General features: G+C 37.4%; 2 protein-coding genes and 1 pseudogene across 17 annotated transcripts in view; 1 reads left to right on the top strand and 2 right to left on the bottom strand.

Moving 5' to 3' along the window:
• LOC106151312 (uncharacterized) overlaps positions 1–10,562 on the top strand; it is a 44,007-nt gene extending 33,445 nt beyond the window's left edge. For 9 of the 15 annotated variants that reach the window (XM_087006965.1, XM_013524505.2, XM_087006964.1 and 6 more), the window contains 5 exons: positions 4,329–4,378; positions 4,745–4,838; positions 6,341–6,458; positions 7,223–7,255; positions 8,230–10,562. In XM_087006965.1, the coding sequence (XP_086863091.1) occupies positions 4,329–4,378; positions 4,745–4,838; positions 6,341–6,458; positions 7,223–7,255; positions 8,230–8,325 (391 nt within the window). In that variant the 3' untranslated portion in view covers positions 8,326–10,562. Of the gene's footprint in view, positions 1–745; positions 1,324–1,844; positions 2,083–2,336; positions 2,467–4,328; positions 4,379–4,744; positions 4,839–6,340; positions 6,459–7,222; positions 7,256–8,229 lie in introns of those variants that run through there. The other 6 variants (XM_013524518.3, XM_013524520.3, XM_013524515.2 and 3 more) reach the window with 6 other exon arrangements.
• Positions 10,563–11,184: 622 nt separating this feature from the next.
• On the bottom strand, positions 11,185–16,952 carry LOC106151314 (uncharacterized). The gene is made up of 4 exons (XM_013524522.2): positions 16,765–16,952; positions 14,085–14,622; positions 12,705–13,778; positions 11,185–12,340 (listed from the first exon to the last, which is right to left on the bottom strand). Exons 2-4 carry the CDS (start codon positions 14,620–14,622, stop codon positions 11,955–11,957), a joined length of 1,998 nt encoding a protein of 665 aa, XP_013379976.1. The 5' UTR covers positions 16,765–16,952; the 3' UTR covers positions 11,185–11,954.
• Positions 16,953–18,549: 1,597 nt separating this feature from the next.
• On the bottom strand, positions 18,550–24,300 carry LOC106151302 (solute carrier family 23 member 1-like; annotated as a pseudogene). Its single transcript, XR_015333259.1, has 11 exons — positions 24,012–24,300; positions 23,050–23,213; positions 22,628–22,785; positions 22,266–22,363; positions 21,757–22,021; positions 21,205–21,325; positions 20,768–20,924; positions 20,171–20,424; positions 19,613–19,886; positions 19,257–19,352; positions 18,550–18,841 (listed from the first exon to the last, which is right to left on the bottom strand). The product of XR_015333259.1 is annotated as a solute carrier family 23 member 1-like (transcript).
• Between the last annotated feature and the right edge of the window lie 117 nt (positions 24,301–24,417).

The following is a 24,417-nucleotide window of genomic DNA, read 5'->3' as shown; positions in this document are numbered from 1 at the left end:
CGTGTAAGATATGTTTATTGACATGATTTTGTAAAGTGCATTAGTATGCAATTCACATGCAAAAATTTGTGTACTTGTCTACAATCATAAATAACAGTTTTTTATGTCCACGGTGTGTTGATAACTAGGATAAAAAGCTTTTACTAAGATATTTTGTTTACTTCAGTGGTAGCATTATAGTGTCACTCTTTAAATGGGAACTACAGCTAAGTATGAGGTTTAGAATCTGAAACAATTGGTTAAGAGAAGAATCATAATATTGAAATGGTTGTTAAGGGCACATGTATTTGTTTTTGCTCAAAACTCAATGTTGATGCCCTTGTTAAAATTGTGTATTGTGAGCAGAAGTGTTAGGTTAGCGTAACTTAAATAAAAGGGTAATGGCAGGGCAATGCCTTTTAAAGAGTCCTGCTTGAATGAAATCATTTGTTAGTGAGGACTTTGACTGAACTGTGTATTTCTATTTCATTGGAAATAACTTGTAAGACACCACCACAAGTGGGTTCCCTTTGAAGTTCTCAAACTGTATAAAAAATAATTATTGAGAAAATGTAAGAAATGTGGCATAATATTGCTGTAAGAAAACATTTTGAAGGAAAGTTTTTTAATATCTTAAAGTTGATCTAACATTTAATGTAAAAATCACATTTTGAAAATAGTTAAGATCTTTTTTCAATAGAGAAATGTGAAATGCTGCCCTTTTTTAGATATAAATGAAATTGGTAAGTTAATCCATATAGGCAGCATGGGAACTGAAGGCCAAACTACGCGTATCTACAAGGGTCACCTGTGCACTAAGTTACCCCACGGCTAACTAATTACAATGTCAGTAACTTTGTAAAGAATGTGCCAATTTAAAGCTCTTGATTCAAATTATGAATGGATACTATAATAATGCATAAAATCTCATCGCACCAGCTTCAAATTACCACTTATAAGGTAGATATGATATTATATATTAGGCAGAGAAACTTTCACCAGCCGTTGCCACTAAGGTAGGTCCTGTGCTGAAAGTCACAGCTGTTGTGCAATAAGCTGGGACATTCTTGGTCAGCCTAACCATTAAAATAGATGGCCAAGATTGAGGATTACATTCTTGACATTATTTATACATCTGAGGTCCACCACATTAAAGCAAATTGTCAGGGTTATGCATGGTTATGAAGATATTGTGTGTAAAACCTAATGTGTCTGACATAGTCTAGATAGAGAAGCCACAGACAGTGGTATGCCAGAGATGAGGTTTGGTCCACACAGCAGTATGTCTATAGATAGACTCTGTCTTCATTCTCAATGGTTATACCACGATGAACAACAGGGCAGGTAATGTTTACTGACGATAATTTGATTTAATTTGTTAAGCAGATGCGATCATATCTAGTTTAGCTGCAGTTTAATTGACGTTTTACTTAAAAGAAAAAGAGGTGTATTCAGGAAATACTGATTGAGCCGATTGGCTCTAATAGGCAGCATACAGGAAATAGGTTAGAATATATTGGCTCAGTTTATGGAGCATTTAACTTGTTTAATGATGTGTAGGAGTAAAGCAAGTCTGCCTTTTCTGACAATTTTTCAAATTTATCAGACAAATTATCATAAGTAATAAACATTAATAAATCAGCTGACCACCCATGTCTGATAGAAGGAAACATTATTGAGTCACGAAAATATTATCGCCATAACATCAGGACAGAAGAACAAAAGAAAAAAAAAGCTCATTCATATTTTTATGAGAAAAAATTCTGTGTAATGTTGAAATGTGCACCTAGTCACATTTTGAGAGTTACGTAATGGGAAGAGGGATATTGTGTAGGCTATCTCTGGACACTCCTATTTCTTTTTAGGATTCTAAATGTCAGAGAGAAGATGAATCTGATTTGATCTTTACTTAAGACTTTGTGGAGTTATTTTAAGTGGATGAGGAAGAAGGCATTAGATAAGAAAACGGTATAATCATGAAGTGTGTCAGTGGGCTGTATAAGAGAAAGTCACTTAGGTTATAGTTCACCAAAAGTGTATGAGATTTTGAGAAGGCTTCTTCATAGGACAGCTGCAACATCATGGGAGAATTTCTAGTTATTGGTAAGCAAAGGTGTTGTATGCTTGTTATGTGTAGTGGGTAACAAAAGTGAAAGATATTCAGACAGTTAATTAACAATAATAATCGGCAGCAATGAATTACTTAGGGCTTTGATGTCATTTTCAAATATTTATGATTGAACAGATTGGAGATTATTGTATATATCAAGTATTTTGGACAGGTTTATCATGTGACTATAACCAATCTTGTGGCTTATCACCATAGTGTGTAGTGGATATATATTTCATTTTTTTAGGTGGGGAAATAGAATATGTTCAGCCTGAATTTATAAAGCCATGTCCTGTGCAACTTGCTACTGGGTTTTGCCTAAACCATGGAATATGCCGACAAATTATTATCTCAAATAACAACATAACCAGTTGCCAGTGAGTATTTCGCACCGCTGCTGTTGAATGGAGAGATTTCTGACAGCACAATACTTGTGATTTTTAGCAAAATGTTTGAGCATTACAAGTCATGGGGGTTGGTTCAACCGCTGTGAATATTTAACCTCTTCTTGATATGAAGAAGTCGAATTTGTTGTAACCCTTATTTTAACATCCCCTGTTTATCATTAACTTAATCTAACATGTATAAGTCATTGCTTCACTGAGTAATTGCCATTTTAGCGTTTCCATCCACTATTAACAACGATTTTGGTTTCCTTGTTCATTTATCATTTTCTGTGATATGATGAAGAGAGCATTTCATGAAATTATTTATTAGAAATATGACATTATCAGATGGGTCACACACGCATTCATTCTCATTCCACTCCACTATGATGAATGGCTCAATTATCATCCATATATCCCAGAGGGAGCCTGACATCTAACTATTTCCTATTCATTCATGTATCAATATGTTCTATAGCCATCAGGATAAAGCTTCTCTCACCTGAGTCTTAAGTGTCACTGAAGAATTGCTGGTTATGAAACGTTCACATGCTTGCTTGGAGAATTTCGAAATACATTAAAGTGACATTTATTGTCCTTTGCAATGGTTTTGTCTGGGTGACATTTATTGTCATTGTAAAGTTTTCATTATATTAAATGAAAGCAGAGTTGTTCCTCACTTTGGATTTATTGTGATAATACCAACTGGATGTCTCCACATCTCAGCTGTGGTAGTATTTGACTCATGATCAGTTTTCAACTCATGGTCTGTCCATCTGGACATCGTAGTCCATTGCCTAATCACGGGGTCATTTGGCCAGGCTGTGACCCCGTGTTCTTCTTGCTACTGCTGTTGTTCCGTTACTGCATATTTTTGTGACATTTATGAGAGAGAATATTAGCATTCCTTACCCAATTACTCCATCACTTCATTCTGTAATCATGTATAATGACTGACCTGACCTTTTTTTGTCTCATCTTAGCTACCCATTGAATGTCATGCTTTTGTTGTTACACGCTATCCTGCTGATAAATCGTGACACATTTGTGACAGAAATTGCTGTCTTCTAACACACTTCCATTCATCTTCCGTCTCCAGGTGTAACAGCATGGTAGACACACCCACCTGCTGTCACCTGCCGTGTTTACTTACCACATATAGCAGTTCTATGCTATTTTGGTAGAGGGGTGCATGCCTCCATCATCAGTTTATATATCAGGGTTGCCAACATTAGAGTTCTAAAAATGAATACACATCACAAGGCTTTGTCATATGAAAAGTAATGCATAAGAAATTTTGCACATTTTTATAATTATTATATATTATAATAATATTTTTATAGTGAACAGATTTTTAAAATGAGATTGACTTTTGATTCTGAAAAAGTCATGGATCAAGAATAATGAACCAGAGGTTCATTAGCTTGGTATTTGAATACTTTAGACATTGTGAAGTTCTTTAAACATAACAAATGGAGGAAATGTTGGAAATAGAGTTGGCAACCTTGTCATGTATGCTGAATGTATTTTGCTTGTGGGGTTTTAAATCTATGTTTTATTTATTTCTGAATAAATTTGTAATTGAATGATTTACAATATATTTGTGTCTAATTTTCACCAATTAGTGTATTTTTCTTGTAGCTGAGCACTCACAATCATTGATATTTAATGTTCTTTGTTTTGCTTTATTTTTTAATAATAGAATGATCCAGGCAATATGCCCCATAGTCTTTGTTCATCACCATAAGTTAATTTCAATCACTTCCATATTCTTACTTGTTTAATACTATCAATTATATCATTAACAGTAAGGAATTAATTGGCATCTAATTAAGTTTTTTATCTGATTACAGCTGTAAACGTGGTTATAGTGGGACAAGATGTGAATATTTAATGAGACCAGGTATGAAACACGGTAGTTATATATCTATGGAAAGTTCATAAATATTTTTTGTATAAAGAACAATTCATATGTTAGTAAATTGAAGATAAAGAATTAAAAGGTTCATAATTTGATCTAATCCCCGTAAGAAAAAAGGACAAATATGTTTGAACATACCATGAATACTATATATATATATATAAAGCAGTGATGTAATGAAAATGCTTATTTAATTATAATTTCATCACACACACACACACACACACACACACACACACACACACACACTCTAGAATAACTTTGATAAATTTGTTTTAATTACATAAACATGCTTTTTTGATTCAAAAGTCAAGTCCAAGATAATTTAAATTTATTTTACATTTTCAGTCCAAGACCCTATGATGGCCAATGTAGCTGCAGGGATAGGAGTCGCAGTATTTGTAGTTGTCATAATTATAGTAGCTGTTGTTGCATATATTGTGTAAGTATGCTTTTTTTTCTCTGTCAAAAAAGAACATTTTTTCTGAAAAATTGCAATCATGATAACTCTTTTTATAAAGACAAAAGTGAGACCCGAGTTAAAGATATTTAAGGTTTTAATTATAGCCTAGTGCATTCCCAGTCCTGTAACTGTCTCATGTTAGATTGTTATCAAAAATGGGTTTACTCCATGTCTCACTTTATTTCTACCTGTCTTCGAACTGCTTGAACTCCAAATGGTTTACCACACATGTAAGGTTTTGGTAAAACAAAGATTGAATCAGATGTATGGAAAGATGAGGAAATGACATGGGTCACGGGATGTGGGATATGTAAAGAACTGAGATTATTTTTACTGGCTTAGGTGTGTTCCGTAGTACATGTATCAGCTGCTGACCAAAGTGAAGCAGTTACATCTGTGGTATCACTTGGTTATACTGTGATCTCTCTCTCTCTCTCTCTCTCTCTCTCTCTCTCTCTCACACACACACACACACACACACACACACACATATTTCAATGTTTAAACATTTAAGATGGGGTTGTATTCTAAGGGATCTGTTCAGATAGTCACATTTCATGATGCAATTTAGCTTATTTTAAAGTACTTATTAGCTCTGATGTGACTGCATTTTGCATTTTATTCTGACACATAAAAGCTGTTTCAGAAAAGTACTGGAGATGTCTACTGCTACAAATTATGTACATTGCAAATAGTGGGGTCATATCAAAGAAATATGAGTTTCTTGTTATTATGTAAAAAAGAAAGAAGTTTAAGATGTTGAAAATGGATGGGTAGGCACAAGGTCAAGAAAGCCACAGCTTTTATTCAAGTTTGTTTTCCTAAAAACAGGGAATTTGGGTTCCACCCTTTTTTGGGGTCTGTTAAAAATATGTTGAGTACCAGTAGCTTAATCTGGATGGCTGAACACATTTTGTGAAATCTTTTGATTTGGATCCCACCTTCTTCTGGTCCATTATATTCCATGCTGCATAAGCATGATGCATTACAAATTCATCATCATACATCATTAAACCTTCTTGAAAAAAAAATATAAGCAATTTTTATAAATGTACTGACACCAAGGCTATATTTGGCAAATTTGAAGAATTTAAATTCTGTTGGTAAATGGATGCTTTTGATTACAAGTTTGGACTGAACAGGGACAAAATCTTAATAGGTCATTTTAAACATTGTTGATTTTAGAAGGGTAGAAAAGGACAGGAATTTTCTAAAATCACTGTGTTGATGTTTGTAGAATTGGGGGCCATCCAGACACTACAGTTTGTACAAAATGTTCATTACCGACATTTATGTAATGGTTAGTTATAAGGAATTAACATTTGACGTGTACCTGCACAAGTTTTGGAGTCATCATCTGCAGTCTCGACCAGAAGACTAAAATTTTGTTGAAGAAAATTAACATTATATACAATCTGAACTTGACATCTCAATGAACTTTTTCCATAACAACATGCATTAACCATTTATTTTATTTCCAGCATAAGAAAAAGGAACAGTCGGCAAAGAACAATAAACCTTAATGCAGACACAGAGGACGAGGTAGGACGACCTTTCAGTCGGAGGGCTTCTGTTATTGCTAGTGATACTAAACGAGCGGTAATTAACCACTTTGCTTCACCATTAACAATTTTATTGAGGTATCTGCAAAGAAAATCCTCCATATAGTTCACTGAAAACATAAATTAAGATGCTGAACCATTCTGATTTTTGAAAACAAAATTATCGGGCCATGGTTGCAAAATGTTAATAAAATATGCTTTTCATACCTGTCAGTTATTTTCTTATACTGACAGTAAAAAAAAAAGAGAATCTAAAATTCTTTAACCAGAGATTTTTCTCCAACCAAACAAATGCAGTACATAGACAGACATGAACTGAATAATTAATATGGCTTTCAGCCTTAGTCATGGCAATAATTGTATTTTACTCTACTCCATACGTGACAAAGGCAGTATATCACCTTGTATTTTAATACATTGTGAATTTGTCTTGTGGTCCTATTATGAAGTATATTATCAGGTCTTGTGCAGATGCCTCAACAATTACCAGTGACACAGAGAGGTGGATGAGTGTGGAAAAAGTAATTTTTTTTCGTGAAATGTGAACCGTTTTCCTTGAAAAGAAACTTAATGATGAAAAAAGCAAAGAAATTTTACCCTGATATTTATACTTTCACGTAAAAAAGTTGAATATTCACTTCAAGAGCACTAATTAATACACCTCTCATTGTCATTTTGCATGGGTTGCAGTGATTTTAACATGTTCTCACAGTGGCATTTAGTTCAGTTAAAGCAAGCACTTTGATCTATCCAAATATTGAAAAGCACAGTGGGGAAAATTGATTGCTTTGCTTCTTACAGAGACCAGTTTATGCTGATCCAGATAAGCATGAGGTCAGTTAAGGCAAGGGCTTCTTTAAACTTGAAATCAAATGACCTCTTGCCCTTAATAGAGCGAGTTGATTTTCTTGAATGTATCATATGTGCAACAGCCCCTTGCATAAAGAGGCTCCATTGCACCTCAGACACTGAAATTTCCAGTTAATCAACCTTTTCTTGGTTGACAAGAGCCTTAGTTTCCAGTTCAAAGAAGCCCTTTTCTGCACAGTTCTTAGACTAGTAAGATGACTAAGGGTTTGTGTTTAGTCACCAAAGAACAGTTCAATCAATACTAACACCTAGACCACTCTAAAAGTGTGCCTCTGTAATTGCAGTGATTGCTACAATATTACGTAGAAAGCAAGAACACTGAAAGAGCATCATCTGATTGTAAGCTTTTTTCAGCATTTTAGTTACCAGAACTGGGACTGAAATTGCTTTGCTTTTTACTTTTGCAAACTAAAAAGATATGGAAGCTCAAAGCCATTCAAAGCTTTTGTCGTTGCAACATAATATATATATTTGGTTCAAGAGTTATAATACACAAATCACACTTTCTAAGGTCATAGAATGCATAGCATATGGTAGTGGCTTGAACTAAAAAATTTAGATACGGTGTAGTATTGCCTTTGAAAATCACAAAACAAATACCTCTCCCTTGTTTTTCTTTACAAAGCTGTGGCATGATTTATCACCTCAATCCACAATACTAAGCTGCACAAAGTAGATAAGTAATGTAATAAGTTGCCCTTTATAATTTGTACTTTTCTATCCCCAAACAAATATTTGCTATATGTGATAAGCCTCTCCAAGTCGTGTCAAATTACTCTAATTTCATTGGTAAAGTGCATTTTTGTGGTGAACAGTTTTTAAGTTGTAAACAATTGGAAATTTTCTCTTTAAGAACCTTCCATGTTGTCTTGATGTTTTTGCTTTTGAATTAATTTATGAATTAGTAAATTTTATGTGTATTTTTTTTCATTTGCTAGGCATTACCAACAGCTAATGGGCACCAAGAAGAAAAGTTGTTGAAAAACGATTTAGAAAGAGACTGTGAAAAAGGAGAAGCAGAAGACAAAGTATAGTGCCAACCAAACTGTAAATTTAACATTTGACGTGTACCTGTTTCACGTCCATGGAATAGTCAACTAAGCAGTGGGAAACCGTTGTAGATATTTATATAAGTATGAATGAATGAATGTGTGGATATTTATTTGAAGATATCTTGTTTTATAAGTAATACTTGGTGCATTGTTGGAACAAGACTACTTCTGTCTGTGTGAGTGTGGTAGTGCAACCAGTGGAATATCGCTGTCCTTGGCAACTTTGTCTCCCACTGCTTATGTATCATAAGCTCTCTATTGGCATTCAGATTGTGATTTGTTATTGCCAAGTTCATAATAGATGGAATGGCATTGCTTTTATTCTGAGGAACTGAAGTGGCATCCACAATGTACCTGTGGATGTGCCACAAGCAACATATTCCCACCCTACAAGTCCTGAATAGCATGTGCCTGTCTGTAGCCAAACATGTGACTGTGAAGATGAGCATATTTCCAAGACAAGCTCAATTCAAACTTGACAGTCAAACTGCGTTGACAGTCAAACTGCGGAGGAACACTGCTCACAAAAACTGCACAAAATCCCATGGCTGGAAGATGCTGTTGTCTATTGGCTGACAAGGATTAAATTAGGAATATCTTCTCATGAGGTCTGAGTCAGTTTTAGGAATTTCTCCAGAAGATTTGACAGGGATTTTTTGAGAAAAAAACTTTTATGGTGATATGGACACTTTCAAGAGGAATGGGATAATGGATATTTTACAGTGAACCTCTTTAAGTAATGTAGTTATGCTAGTCATGTATAGACGCATTTAAAATAAGGAAGACAGCTTGCTGCTGCCATCCTCACCAAGTGGAGCACCAACCCATTCCATGTAGCCATTGGATAATTATTGACCAATTACAGTCAGCATTGTGGCAAGAACAATTGGCATAAAATTTGTAATTTTAAGGTGTAATATTTCTGTGTGGAGGTTTTACATGCATTGGTGTTTTTTTTAATTTGCCCACCTCCCCTCCATCATACATGCTAAGTGCATGAATGTAAAGCTTACAGTGGGATTATATGGCAATTTGAGAAACTTTAAGTGGAAAGAGTAATATCGCTCCACCTGTGAGATCAATTTCTGAACATGTAGTGGGAGGAGAATTCAGCAGGGTGAATGAGTAACCAAATGTGACCTTCTCTCTCCCATCCTACAAGTAGCAAACAAGTAGCTACAATGATTTTACCATTAAAAAATCTTATTTATTTTTAGATATATAGTTATTGAACAGTGAGTGAGGGTTAGGCTTACTCATCATGGAGTGGGTGGACTAATTACTGTAACTTAGGACGTGAGTGCATAGTGAGGTCCATTAAAGACAATCACATTGTGCTTTACGACAACTTCAGTCTTATGAATTCAATGTGTCCCAGAATTTTGGGCTGTTTTATAAAGTAGGACAGGATGTTTTGTCTAAAATTCAGCCTGAAACCCAAAGCCCTAATATGGCTGAATTGTTTATGGTGTATTTTCTTCGGGGAACAAGGCTGCTTATAGTAAATTATACTGCTAATTTTATTTAAATTATTTGTTACAGCATTGCTATCTGTACAGTGGTTGGAAGTTAGATATTATAGATTGTGAGGTATAATTTGAATGTTTTATTTCCACCGATGGCTATTAGTGCTTATGCCAGTAATTATATGTTACAGCAGGTTTCTTTACAGGCCTGTTTAGACAATAGTACTGCAGTGACCCTGATAAATTAAACAAATTAAATGTTAGTTGTTTTTGTCATTACTATGAATATTAATGTTAATTTGGAAACAAGCTTAAAGTGAAATAGATGACCAATATATGTGAACAAGTTCTTCCTTATGGTGTTTAAGGATGTCGGACAAAATATCAACTTAAAAATACTTATAACTTGTACTTAGTGTTTAAAAACCTGTCAGTAGTGTATTAATGCTCAGTGGATTATGAAGTACTTACATAACATACACAAATGTGTCATATTAGTATCATTTGAATGTGAAACCATAGTAGTCGGTGGTGTGTTTGTGTTTCATGTGCAATAATTTTCACTGCTGCTTAGTTTTCTCTGAATGGATATTGTTATGATTTAGTGTCTGTTTTAACATTTATACATTGTAGGCTTTTCAAGTCCTTTTTTTAAATTATGTATATTAGTGCTGTTATTCATGCATGTTCAAGATACAGACACAAACAAGTGGAGGTATAAATAAAGAAATAAAATGTGAAAATACCATGTTATTATGCCATTATTAATGTACTTTGTTTTCTGCATGGCAGCAGTGAAGTAGCAAACTTAAAACATAGCAAAACCAAATGCTGATTTTGGCTTTAATACTTCAGTCCACTCCCACTTTCGTTTTCTACAAGAAGTGGTATTTTGTTAGAGGTGATCATCACGCATTCACCACAAACATAATTGTTGACCTAGCTAGGATAAACTTGCCGCGTTCTAACCACAGAAAAACAGCTGTTTTATATTTGGGACATTTAAAAAATAATGGCCATTTTGTTGAATATTAAACTGTAAAAATTAAGTTTTAAGTGAAGAGACTAATAATAAAATTTTAAAACAAAAGTAAACACATAGGGAAGCTATATTTACATGTATGTCATGCAAATACAGTACGCAACATTTGCACTCTGAAAGCTTCAGTGTCTTAAATAGAAATCCTGAATTTAAATGTGGTAATTATTTCTAATAGGCTTAAGTTCAGGAGCTCTTTTAATCAAATATCTGAAAAAAATATTGTTAAAAGATGTTAAGTTTAAGCTCTGTGCTCCACATTTTATGCTGTTCAAAAACTGAAGCTTTCAATATTTTCAATTAATTTTATTTAAAAAAGCTATGGAAAGAACAAGATCATCAGTATCTTTATTTCAAATTCATATAAATTTTCATTCCTCAAAACAAGCTTGTCCATCATATATTCCAATGTAAAATTCAAAATGTCTTTACTTAATTAATTTCTATTACTATCCTCTAGTCCAAATGTGTCAAAGAGAAATATAACCAAATAATCTGTCTAATTCATAAATATATTACATAAAATTATTTACAAAAAGATACAGTGAGGACAATATCTTACATATAAAAATATTTGATCTAGGCAGGTTGCCAGCAGGTTTCCACATTTACTACAGGTAAATGCTGTTACTCTTTTGGTCAAATCGATTCTGTAGCAGAAAAACCTTTATACGTCTCAGCAATAAAGTAAAATGGCAACACTTTGGAACAACATTTTGTCTAGATAATAGGTCTCATTTACAATAACAAACCCTGTTCATCTAAAGTCTGAGAAAAAGTTATCTGTATAAATATGTACACCCAGTAAACACTCTTTTTATTTTTTTCCAGGCATTTGGTTTTGGATAATTAGTTTTTCTTCAAGTGCCTCACTGTCTACTTTTCTTTTAGAAGACTTATTTGTTGTCACTAACAAAACATACACCATGAAGCAGACCAAATTTACATACTTCAGATTTAACATAGTTAGATAATACTTAGTTAAAAAACACTTCTTGGGGGAAAATTGTTCATTCATCTCATTCTCAGAGGAGTTAATACTGTATATGTCTGCCATCTAAATATCACATGCACTGTTAAACTGTATAAAAAAAGCATTCCATGGCTTAAACCACTTCTCCCTGATTATCCCTTTCATTATATTTGACCCAGTCCATGGCAATGGGGGCAGACAGCAATGCATCTGGCACAGCAAAGGCATCAGAAAGTGCCAGAGACTGAGGTGCAATCTGGCGACAGAGCTCGGCCGCTACTTCATTCACCTGACGCCCAGTAGGCACTGTCATGGTTTCCGAGGTTACAAACCAACCCAAGTCTTTTTCTATGGTGTTGATGAGATATAGGTGGCGTAGCTGCGTCAGGATAGGTTTCAGTGATGCATCTGCTCTGTCGATAGCTGCTTGAAATTGCTCACTGATGAGGCGCTCTCCGTATGCGCGGGCAGCCCCTTGGACCAGGTCACTGCATCTGTACATCCAAGCATCAAACCTCCCTACAGGAATAGAATAGAAAATGATCAACTTTAAGTTATATACTCTTTCCGTAAAAAAAAAAGACAACATTTTGTTCAAATAGTATGAAATAGTTAAGGTCTTTAAAATTAAAACTTTTGTAACCCTCACTCTCTCTCTGTGTGTGTGTGTGTGTGTGTTTGTGTGTGTGAGTGTGTGCGTGCGTGTGAATTTTTTTAAGATTAATCATTTTCAGACACTCACAACAATGTCATAACTTACAAAAAACCAAGTAATTCTTCATAACTTTTGAAAAGGAAATGCTTGAGTATTATGATCATAATACTTTTGGGGGTAGAAGATTATTAATTTATGTTGTTTGAATTCATTCAACAGTTACTGTACCTTCTTTACCAGCTTCCATCATCTTCATTCCCAGTGTCATGAACAGGGTAATCTCCCTCTTCTGCATCAAGAAGTGCAGGTAGTCCAGGTTGTTCAGGTTCTCTGTGGTCACCTCTGTAACGTTAGGGGGGTTGGTCATGAACATCTCCAAGACTTCCTTGGCGACTTTCTGCATCAGGACACTGTTGTCTCCCTCTGCGGTCAGCGCAGCATGGGCGGCGCCGAGGAAAGTGCCAAACCTGTTGCACGACAAGTAGCCTTGCCCTCCACATCTCTCTCTGCCAACCGACGCCATTTCTTCACCATACCAACCAGCTAGGGCCTTGATAGCACAGCACATTGTGACCACCTCCTGGTGCTCTGAACCATCTGGTTTCTGAAAAGCCCAGCGATCTTTCACGTAGTCCAAGGCAAAGTTCATGGCGTAGGTGTTGGCCAAGAATGGGATGAGCGCCCTCTGCTGGAGCTGATACTTAAGAATAGGCGTGTCTGATTTTCCTGAGGCTCCAACTGTGAGGCGTGTAGCAGCATATCTCAGTGCTATGGTGAGTCCGGCCTTGGCAGCCCCCTGCCCCATACTAGCAATGCAGATACGCCCAGACAGCAACTGGTCAGCCACTGTGAGGAACCTGGCCCTGTTCCCCTTGATAGAGGTGGTGAAGGTGCCATCCTCTGCAACATCAGAATACTTGTTCAGCAAATTCTCTCTGGGCACTCTTACGTTATTAAAAGATAACTTGGCATTATCAACTCCATTTAGTCCCATCTTGTGACCCATATCCTCTATCAACACATTGGGCATGGTTTTCAGGTCATCGTCACGGATACGCACCAGCACTCCGTGGATCCCATGGTTTTGTCCGTCCACTATCAACTGTGCAAAGACCACGCAGTGCTTGGCATGTATTGCGCCATTAGTGATCCAGTATTTCTGAGCCAGGGGGGTCGGGGTGTTGATCACAAACTCCTGAGTGCTCTTGTCATACACAGCTGTTGTTTCCATCTCTACTGCATTGTTGCCATAGCCAAGTTCTGTAAGCCCAAAGCAGCCAATATCATCTAAGGTGTCAATTCCTGAAAATATAAAGAAAATACCACCTGAGAAAATGTGAATGTTTTTTTTTTTTTTTTTTTTTTTATATATGAGAATTGATGGTGGGTTCTGGTGGATTTTATTCAAAAACTAATAATTTCTTTTTTTCTAATCCTATCTTTATACTTATTAAGTTGATAACATTTAGATGGTAAACAATGCATTATGCAAAACTTGAATTCAATTACAAAAGCAGGGTGAGTTAACATGTGAATTAAATGTGCGTTTGCCATTTTTTATGAAAACTTTATAATAAAATTGGCAATAATTCACACTGCATTACAGACCTGCCAGTAGTTTATTCAGGTGTCTCTCGGTTCCCAATTTCAGCACGGTCCCTCCAAACAGGTTGAACTGCACTGTCATCTTGGTGGCCGTGGCAGGATCAATGATAGCCACCAGTTCATGGGCAGCAAAGATACGCAAGGGGTTGTTTTTGAAGTCGAGCACAGAGATGAATTGCAAGTCGCAGATCCGCTGGAGAATCTTCAAGGCTTTTTCTCTCTCTTCTTCCAGTGGGATGTTATACTGGGGAATGATGTCTGGGTCATTGCTGAGATATTCTCGGAATTTCTTCCTCATCTCATGATTGTCGTGATCCAACAGTGCCGTCATCTTCTCCATGTCAAAGGACGGTTTCTCCCACTCGCTGCGTAAACTCTCTGGTTTGAGAGCAGAGGCTGTGGCTACAGGGCGGAGACATGAAACACCTAACCCTTGTTTTACCTGGAGTAATGCAGAGCTGCATACTTTCTGCTGATGAAATGCTCTTGTTTGTTTGGTCAAGTGCCTTAGTAGTACAGATATTCTTGAGACAGCAGCCATCTAAAATATCAAATGGTATATACCTGCTAATAAGTATAAAGTTAGTTTGTTAAATAATTCTATAGATAACATTTTTACAGTACAATATGCTCCCAATTCTAGTAAGTAGTAATAAAAATCAATTTAATGCAATTATCAACTGATATAACTAAAAAAGTATTTATTATCTATGCTTTGGATATTTCAAACAACCATGACTAAGTTTTAAAGATATTCTTAATGCAGACTTAAATGGCTCAGTCCAAAACAAAACTTGGCAAGTACTTTTAATGTAACAAAGTTAATTGCTGGATATGCTAAATAATCTAAAAATGTCTTTCTGCAAGTGTCATGCCAAAACAGGCACATTTGCCCGAAAAAAGATAAGTGATTTACAAGAATGAAAAGCAGCAAATTTTGCATTTGTTTAGTTAGCAAAGTTCTATTCCAAAACATATTCAAATGATATAAATGAATCTGGAAACAACCGTAATGGAATGCTGAAAAGTGAGAGGATGACATGAGAATAATTTTAATGTAACACTTGCCAAATTATCATGCAAACAGCACGACGCTAAAAGAAAGAAAAAAAATCAAAATTATACTCTATTATGTATTACATTCATGATTCTCAGCAGTTATATCTCTCAAATGTGTCTTTTTATTGCAAACAGTTATCTACTTAGCCACAGGCCAATGAAATATGAGTATAGTTAAATCTGTGCCTTCAATCACAGGTGAGTAACCTAAAACATTATTTTTTTCCGGGTCATAGACTATGCACAGATAAGATCCAGATCAAGAAACTCAGTTGAATGTATTACCACAACAACAGTAATATATTCCAGTCTGATAAGATCTTAACTGCCCTGCCAGGACACAAGTGACCAACTCTGTGGATGTGATAACATGGTCTCTTTGTTGTGTGGAATACACTGTTGTAAATACTTTATTTCATTTCAGCTGGGTATTCATTTCACAATGGATTGTTTTAGTATGACAGACAAAATGACGCTTATAGTTCACAGCAACCTTAAGGCACATTACAATAAATTGATATAAAATGAAGGCAAATGCTTTCTTTGATAGTTATGCAGTATGTCCCCAAACTTATAAACATGCAAGTCTCTGATTTTTTTTCCATAAATCCTTTTTGTGGTAATGTTCACCAATGCCTCTGATATTTAAATAAATAAGTTTTGCAATCCACTTTCAGGTTTTTTTATGTTCATCCCTAACATGAGCTCAGCTCTTATTATTTTTAAATGGGCTTGAATTTTCCAATAAAACCTTTAAAAATCATTCAGTAAAGTGCCAAACAAAGTCCTTTGTGTAACACAGACAGTGACAAAAGTTACCACATAAATGCAGACATGGGAAAAATTTGAAGATACTAAAGGACCTGGATAACAAGAAAACTGCAGGTCTTCCCAAATCTATGCTGGTCCAAAGTTACCATTTTATTTCCTTTAATCTATGTTTACATTTGATTTATTAATACTAGTATATATTGCATTTTCACATAAACCTTAGACATCCAGAGGACCCGCAGTATAAAAAATCTTGCAGGTTCTCTGCCATTTCAGGCAGTCATGTTCATGTCTGTAAATGGTTTTAGAAAAAAACAAAATTTGTTTCTTTCTTCAGTGTGCTTACACAGGGACAAGTGAAAACAATTGTTTGGTACTGTACCTGGTAAAACTGCAGGGTCTAATGCACAATGAAATGCAGCTTTCCATTCTACTTAATCCACCCTTTGTGCTGGGTGTGACTACTAGTAAGGAATTAGATATCCTATATCATTTCTTGGTGTGGCAGACTAGCTGGCACACTAACACTGTTCAATTTGTGAATGAAATAATGCAATTTAATGCAATTTAACCCGTTCAAAAATGATAAGCGCTTAACTTCAAAATCATTACAATACCCAATATGTTATAGAAGGGATCTCAGTTATCGTATATATAATCTATTTGACTTATTTTTAAGAGAGTTTACAGCGTGTTGATAAATGCAAAAACATTTTTGGGTTCAATGCATTATCAAAGCTCTGAAAATCAAAAACTTGTAAGTTTGGGATTATACTGCACAAGGAGCCTTACTTTTGCTAAACATCACATTTAAAACTCTGGATTACATGATAATTTGCCATCTAGTACTTGCCTTTGAATCTTGTTTAGATGTCAAGTTACTCAACCATCAGCTGCTACAGCAAACTAACCTTTGTACCTTACCTGTACCGCAGTAAATAATTTGACTAAATGTTATTGGTTGGTTAGAGGGTTTTCAGCGAAGTTACGAGATACGATAATAAGCACCAGGGCCTTCATTCATGAATGTCTAATGAAGAGGAAAAGACATGGACATAATCAAAGGGCCTGTAATTAGCATATATTATTGGTATCTCGGCATCATTTTCACCCACTGTTTACAAAGGTCTAAAGAAACTAAAGTCATTCTAGTTTACCGAATGTGGGTGGGAGGGGGGGAGGGGGGAGGCATTTTGAAAATGGAAACAGTCGGAGCTGTCGCCCATTATTAGATCTACCCCCTGTTATTGTTACGTATGCATTCTGATATTATCAGGAAAGTTAAAGGAATTTCAGCCAACAGACAATTTTCAACTGAATTTTTGACACGAGCATTTATCCAGTTAGGCCATGGGCTTGAAAATCCCCCAAATGCGTATTTTTTGCCATCCACTGTTTCTTATAAAACCTTAGGCCTTGGACATAATGGACTAACGAATTGTGAAAAAAATATAGGCCTACTTGAAGTTGTGGACATAACGTGCAGTAAAATTGTAACCTTGGTTGGTTACTAATTTTTGAGAGAACGGCGGCTTGAATACACACAACAGCTAAAATTGTTTTCCAGGTAGTCTTAATTTATTCCTCTTATAGGCTACGAGATGTAGGCTACCTTCATTATTTAAATTTAGGCCTATTACTCTACAGACACTTTTGTTTCTAATTTTGGTTTCTCTTCTCTTCTGTGATTGTAATTTTAATTTAAAGACAAGGACAAATTGTATAACACTACTGACCTCTCGTCCGCAAGAAGTTTGGCCTCCGGCCAAAATGGAAAACTACTAAAACTGCATATTGAAAGAACATGCAAAAACACAACAAAAGTGGTGAACTTCAACAGTGCTCGGCTTCTTATTAAACAATAGGAAGAAAAATGTGGAATGTGCAGAATGTACAGAACTAGTCCCACATATATATCGTCTTCGTCGTCGGACAGCGGCGGTCGAAGGCGGAGGGTCCGGTGGCCTCTGGGTCACTCTGGGGAGGGGATCGTCGCACTGCAGGGGGACCGAACCACTACTCGTCGGAAGCTGGAACCCGGTGGCAGAGGAACTGTTACCACATCGTCAATGGCTGCTTGCAGACCGCCCATCACGGCAGCGGGGGTCCACGGCCGCTAAAACATGATATGGCCCGCAAGAGCCCCTCTCGGGGGTTAAAGTCGCAGCTGGTTGACGGGAACAATATCACCCTGGCCCGTTGATATGAGGTGGCAGAGCCATGGTGTGCAATATGGCGAAGAGGAGAGCAAGGAGCTCTCCCAACGATTTGGTGCCACTGGTGGTGGTGGTGGGAGGGGGGGGGGGGGGGCAACCCATCAAAATCAACAAGTGCGGACCAGCCTGCAGAACGGGGCTGACCAGGTCCGCCAGCGCCGTGTACAACTCTTGGGGTGCTGCCCGGCAGCGTACCGTGGCAGCCCCCTCGATATCAGGCACTTCGGCCATGTCAACAGCCCTCACAATTAAGGCGACGAACAGTGGAATCGCCAACAACGAAACGTATATTTAGCTGAAGTTTTTTGATAAAGAAATTTTATATTTTTTCTAGACGAATAAACGGTCCAACACTATTTGCATCTTTAACATTTGAGTGTTCCGCATCTTAGATGTTCCTTTGTTTAGGGCTGTTCTACCCCGTATCTTGTTTTTTTTTATTACAATAATTAGTGTAACATAAACTACTAACAATGTGCTCTAAAAATTATCGATTTTGTTTGCTTTTGATCCTTCTGAAAAGGCTGCGGCACAGTTGCAAATTTTTCTCGTCATACGGCGGTAAGAAAGGCACGAGCTTAAAACATTTTATTTTTCTCATCCATGCGGACACGAAAGGAATGTCGTAATCTTTCAGGCTTCCTTGCAAAACCGCTGCAGAGTTTCCAGAGAGACTCTCTTTCCATCTTTTTATTCCTCTTTCTTCCATAGTACCTAGAAAAAAACAAGAAAGTAAACTAGACGCCAGTTTGTCAACCATGCTTAGGGCTAATGTTTAATGCAATTTTCAATCTTTTCTCAAGATGGTTATATCGCTGACAATGTTATAAAAATAAGCTAATTTCACATGAAAGAATAACCAGAAATCATAAGACCTGGCGGCGGATCGTCACTGTTGAAGTCCACTGATCAGACTGAGACATATGGAGACACACATGTACCGGTCAGTTTTCAGTAAAGAACGAGGCGGCACCAGCGCTGCTCACTCCATACGTGTGTGTGTGTGTGTGTGCGTGTGTTCACCAGAGCACTACCATACATCGTTATCGAATATAGCAGTATAAGAAAAAGAAGCACCTGAAGTGCAGCGTTTAATTGAAATAAATAGAAAAGTGGCCTATGAACTTACCAGGGACTGTATTATCCAGGAAGAACCCCAATAGTCCACTTATGAACATGGGCGTGGTCAAAAATACTGCGAATAGTTGGTCAATCTCACTTACACCTTAAATATGAGCAAAAGAACGTTATATGGTGCACAACAACGAAAGTTAAGGATTATCAAAATTGCCATATCATCACATACGCCAATATCGTCATACGCCTGCATTTCGTTAATAGGCCCCCCTATACGCTATTTAAGCAAACTTGTTTATCATGTGCGTGTCGTTGTGTTCAGTTGACAACACGTGTTTCTTAAGAAAACTGAAAATAAATTGAAGTGAAAACATCTTCACTCTTTAATATTAAATACTTAATAAGTACCTGTTCTGACCGCTGTTGGATTCTTCCTCATCCAGTACGGTACCAGAAGGCCACACATCAGTGATGTTCATAGGATGGCCATATTACGGGAGGATCTCATGTCGATGAACTCCAGGTTTGACAGACCCACTGAGATCACCATGGCTGTCCCCAGGGTGATAATGGCGCCTTGGACGGGGTCGGGAATGGCCGCCAGGGTGGCACCAAACTTTCCAATGACTCCAAGAACTATCATCAATATACCTGCTGTCTGGAACACCCTCAGACTGCCGACCTAAGTTGATAAGTATGTAAAAAAAATCCTTTAAGTGAGAGCTGTAGCCTACGTGCTTGTCTGACCAACAAAATAGAATCACACGCGTAAATACTACGGCCACGAGATGCTTTAGAAAAAATCGAAGGCAAGATAGCGTGTTTCTTTCTGTGACAATAAAGAATGTGACTGATAGCAACTACCGACATTGATAAAAAAAATAGAATTTACATGTCACGTTTTAACAAATTATCCTTGGTGCTAGATTTACTTCGCTGTTACTTTAAAAACGTGTGTAAGCTCACTTTAGTAATTCCAATGATTCCAATGCACTGACTGAAGGAGGTTGTGCCATGCCCAGTCCCTATACTTCCTGCTATAATACTACCGATCCCTTCAGTGAGTATGCCCCTGTTGACGGCGTGAGAGGGAGGGGGTGGCATCTCACATACACTGGCGCATGCGTGGTAGTCCCCTATAGACTCTATGGTGGAAGCTATAGTGGCGGCCATCATGCCGACCACACCCCCTACGCTAACGGTGGGTAGGCCATATCTGCCTGAAGAAAAAATGAATGGAATATGAACGTAAATATATTTAGTATTAAACAAGCATAAAAGACAAAAGGTGTTACGGCACAAATGATAACCACCACTATAAACATGCCATACAAACCAAACCAAACAGCATAAAAACTTGTTTATATTATTTTGTACGAATAAAATCAACAATATTCTATTTTAATTGTTATTATACTGATGTTATTAATCATAAAAATGTGCACCACGATTAATTTGGGCATAACATAATTTGTATGATCTGTATGACAATAAGCTTGATAAAGAAATACGTATGTCTGCACGCTCAAGTGCACACAAATCGAGGTTAGACGTCCAAATTACCTGGATAAGGGAAGAAGAACCACTTTGCAGTGTAAATGCCGTCCACGTAAGCGTCCGTCCGTGCCTTGTATTGGGGGTGTCCAGGGTCGTCTGGGAGAGCTCCAGTTAAAGTCAGAATGAGGCTCACTATCCAGGCAATCACTATCATGAATATAGCCTGCAACATGGGGAGATATCTGAGTTTTTCTCATTTTGTGGCAACAAAAACTGCAAGAAGACAGCCGTGCCGACATAAGTCATTCCCAGACATTTCGGTTTTAATGAAAAGAATAAATAAACCTGAATGACATGAATGGAACTTCTAGGACTTTTCGTAACTGTAATTTGTGATCATTAACAAAACGCCGTTTTAACACTGCAGACAAAAATATATCACGCTCCATTTTTTGCAGTGTCTGCAATAATATTTCAGACGTTAAAAATACAAAACGACCCACCGGTATCAATACAAATATCTGACAGCTGGTTTTATGGCAGCCACTGGCGCGGTTCCACCACAGGAATGGAGCTTGCACATTTCTCATGTAAATAGCGCAAATAAAACCGACTGCAAGAGCTCTGAAACGGACCAAAACGATAGAAATTAAAATAAAAAAGACAAACACAACCAATCTTTAATCTGTGACTTTTTGTTATAAATATCTTTAAAATAACAAATAATTTTTTCCAAAAATGGTTGTCATTGAATAAGACTAATAAGAATAAGATATGCACGTGGTGTGAAAAGTCTGTAAACAAATTGGCATACCCCGTCCACAAGGGTGTCCGTAATAGGGATATATGTAATGTGTGCACTGGCAAATATTTTTCCAGTGGGGAAGAGGTGGCCGGGGCAAAAAGATGTAATTTTTTTTCCAAAACAGTGATTATAACGAGGCAAATATAAAATGGGTTTTTATCATAATACATGCATGTATGGTACAGGGACGAAATTTTTTGGTTTGGCATTGATGTGTGTGTGTGTGTGTGTGTGTGTGTGGTCAACTTACAGTGCCCATATCCCCCAGTGGACAGATCCATAATCTGCGCACACATCAAATACCGACAGTCCAATCATGGCTACGGTAGGGGCAATAGTGAGAGGTCCTATGTAGTTCACCAGAACGCCGATGGCTCCCGTACCACCTAAGATCACTTGGACGAGGGAGGCAACCATGAGACTCCCCTGGACTTCGTTAAGTCTGTCCTGCCAAGTGACCTGTTCTTTCACGGTTCCATTATTTGTTGTGTTGGAATAAAAGCTGCTGGAAATATCTGTACGGACAAAATGATTCCTTTGCCATTTACACGGACATGTAGCCATAAATTAGGGTACTTCATCAGATATGACTCTAAATTACCGAAACAGAATTGGACATTTTTAAAAGTCACATAAGTCCGTTTTTTGAATGACGGAGTAATCTTTCAAATATGTTTTAAGATAAAACAGCACAACAATTGCTTAATATTGATGTACGTTCGCATCAAAAGAGTGTAAATAGAGAAAATAATGTTTTACCGTTTGGCACGTTTTCTGGACATTTCACTCCCTCAATAGTGAGCATGGCTATTAAAGGTGCTATGAAGGAAAAACTACTGCCTTGGATGATTGGAAGTCTGGAAAAGAACACAGAACAAGCAAGTTTATCAGTCCTGTAGACAAGGGGGTCAGTGGGGAGGGTGTCAGGAAAGAAAGAATACCCCCCCTTCCATTTGATCACAATAAGTACACTGTTAATCAATAGTTGATCTAGGCTCTATGCCTTTTGTCGAATTAAGTCAACTAAAGGGGTAAAAGGGTCCAAACTTTAGGAAAACCGCTTTGAAATGATGATGAAGATTGACAAGATAGAGAGAGAAAGAGAGAGAGAGCAGTTTTACCTAACTCCAACGCTACACTGTAGCAATGTTACAACCCCACAAGCAAATATTGTTGCGCTGAACAGTTCCGCCCGCACCTCTTGGTTGTCGCCGGCACAGATGAGCTTAACAACGATCAGAGGGATGGAGACGCTGCCTGTGATACACATCACACTTTGCTGGGAATGTAAAATGTTGGAACCGTGAAGAGAAAAACAGAATGCAAGTATACATTGGGTGTGGGATGGAACCTCCCTGCAGAATTTAAAAAAGATCTTCAAAACGGACGCAGCTGCCATAAGAAAAATATATAGGGGAGTGACATTAAGGGGATATTTCAAGTTTTTGTTTAACATGGGTCCAAGAGCACAATGATCATAGAGATTAGTTTCCAGTAATTACGGAAATACAAGGTGGTTTATGTCGCCCCTTACAATATTTACCTGAAGAGCAAAAATCAGCGTTGTTGGTATGGAGGGCACAGACTTGATTGGGTATAGCAACCTCTTCTCATTTTCCTCTGCCATGTTCTCTTCACAAACAATGGGCACTGTTTCAGGCATAGTAGTTACAACAGGATTCTGTTCCTTCTCATTAGCTTGATGTGCTACAGACAAAAAATATATATCCACAACTGCACGCAACCTTCAAGTTAACAATCCAGTATCTGTAACGTTCACTAAGTAGGCTTAGGCTGCATTCACATCGAGTTGAGCCATGGCTCTACAAAGCCACGACCTAAATATGGCGGACGTTCATGAAAGGAAAACCGCCTAATCTTTTATTAGTCTCCCCGCCTCTCACACGCCTCCCCATGCGCCGTCCCTGCGGGGGTGCTGTCATTAAATCGCGGCTCCATTGGGGCGACACATGGGGAGGCTTGTGAGAGGCGGAGAGACTATTAAAAGATTAGGCGGTTTTCCTTTCATGTACGTCCGCCATATTTAGGTCTTGGCTTTGCAGAGCCATGGCTCAACTCGATGTGAATGCGGCCTTAGATCACGGTGAAATTGGAGAACAACAGACTCAGACGTGATGTAACTAGTACTAACAGCACGTCTCGTATGAATGCGTTATAGCCCGCTTAAGGACCCCTCGTCAGCGAGGGTTTGTGACATGAACTTGTGCTTCGCACTCGTGTATGCCACATAACTCTCGCTGACTAGAGGTCCATCTATTACTAATATTGTTACTGTAGGTGTGTGAACACTGTAAGCAGTGCATTACTCTGAGTGTCAAAGATCCGAATGACGTAGGCTATATTCTTCATTTTAAAATCTCCGTATGTGCAAACTTATCAGACTTTGGTATACACATTGAGAAACTCATGTGACCTCTGAAATTCCGTTACAGAACGAAAACCCCCTACTGTACTCGTTCGGAAGAGATCTTAGCTTATACTTACCTGTGTTCGAGTCCAAAGAAATCTGGTCCAGCATCATTTTGCTTGTGGAAGTTGAACACTATCTATCGATGTGCAGCCCTGACAGTGTTAGCTCCTGCTTACAGATGGCACGAGCTAATATTTTGCATTGGCTGTTTGACGTTTGAGCTAGATCGAGGGGACACTCATCATTCATATCTGTTATGCCGGCCTTTCATCGCTTATCAATGGCATGCCCACGAATAAGAGAAAATATTTACATACTACACTTAGGTCATGCCCATGGCAAATTGCGCTTTTCATAACGACCATAGTTAAAGTTATGTCCTTGTGATTTTCTACCTGTTGCAATATTTTGAAATGTGGGTATGTCAAGTCACCAATGTTATATCCATATTAGGTTAAAAATTATAGGTATCCAAGTCAG

The sequence above is a fragment of the Lingula anatina genome, chromosome 2, assembly GCF_051362555.1.
Source record: "Lingula anatina isolate TDL-2025a chromosome 2, LinAna3.0, whole genome shotgun sequence".
Classification (NCBI taxonomy): domain Eukaryota; kingdom Metazoa; phylum Brachiopoda; class Lingulata; order Lingulida; family Lingulidae; genus Lingula; species Lingula anatina.
The sequence above is the reverse complement of the archived record's forward strand: the minus strand, read 5'-3'. Positions and strand labels throughout refer to the sequence as shown.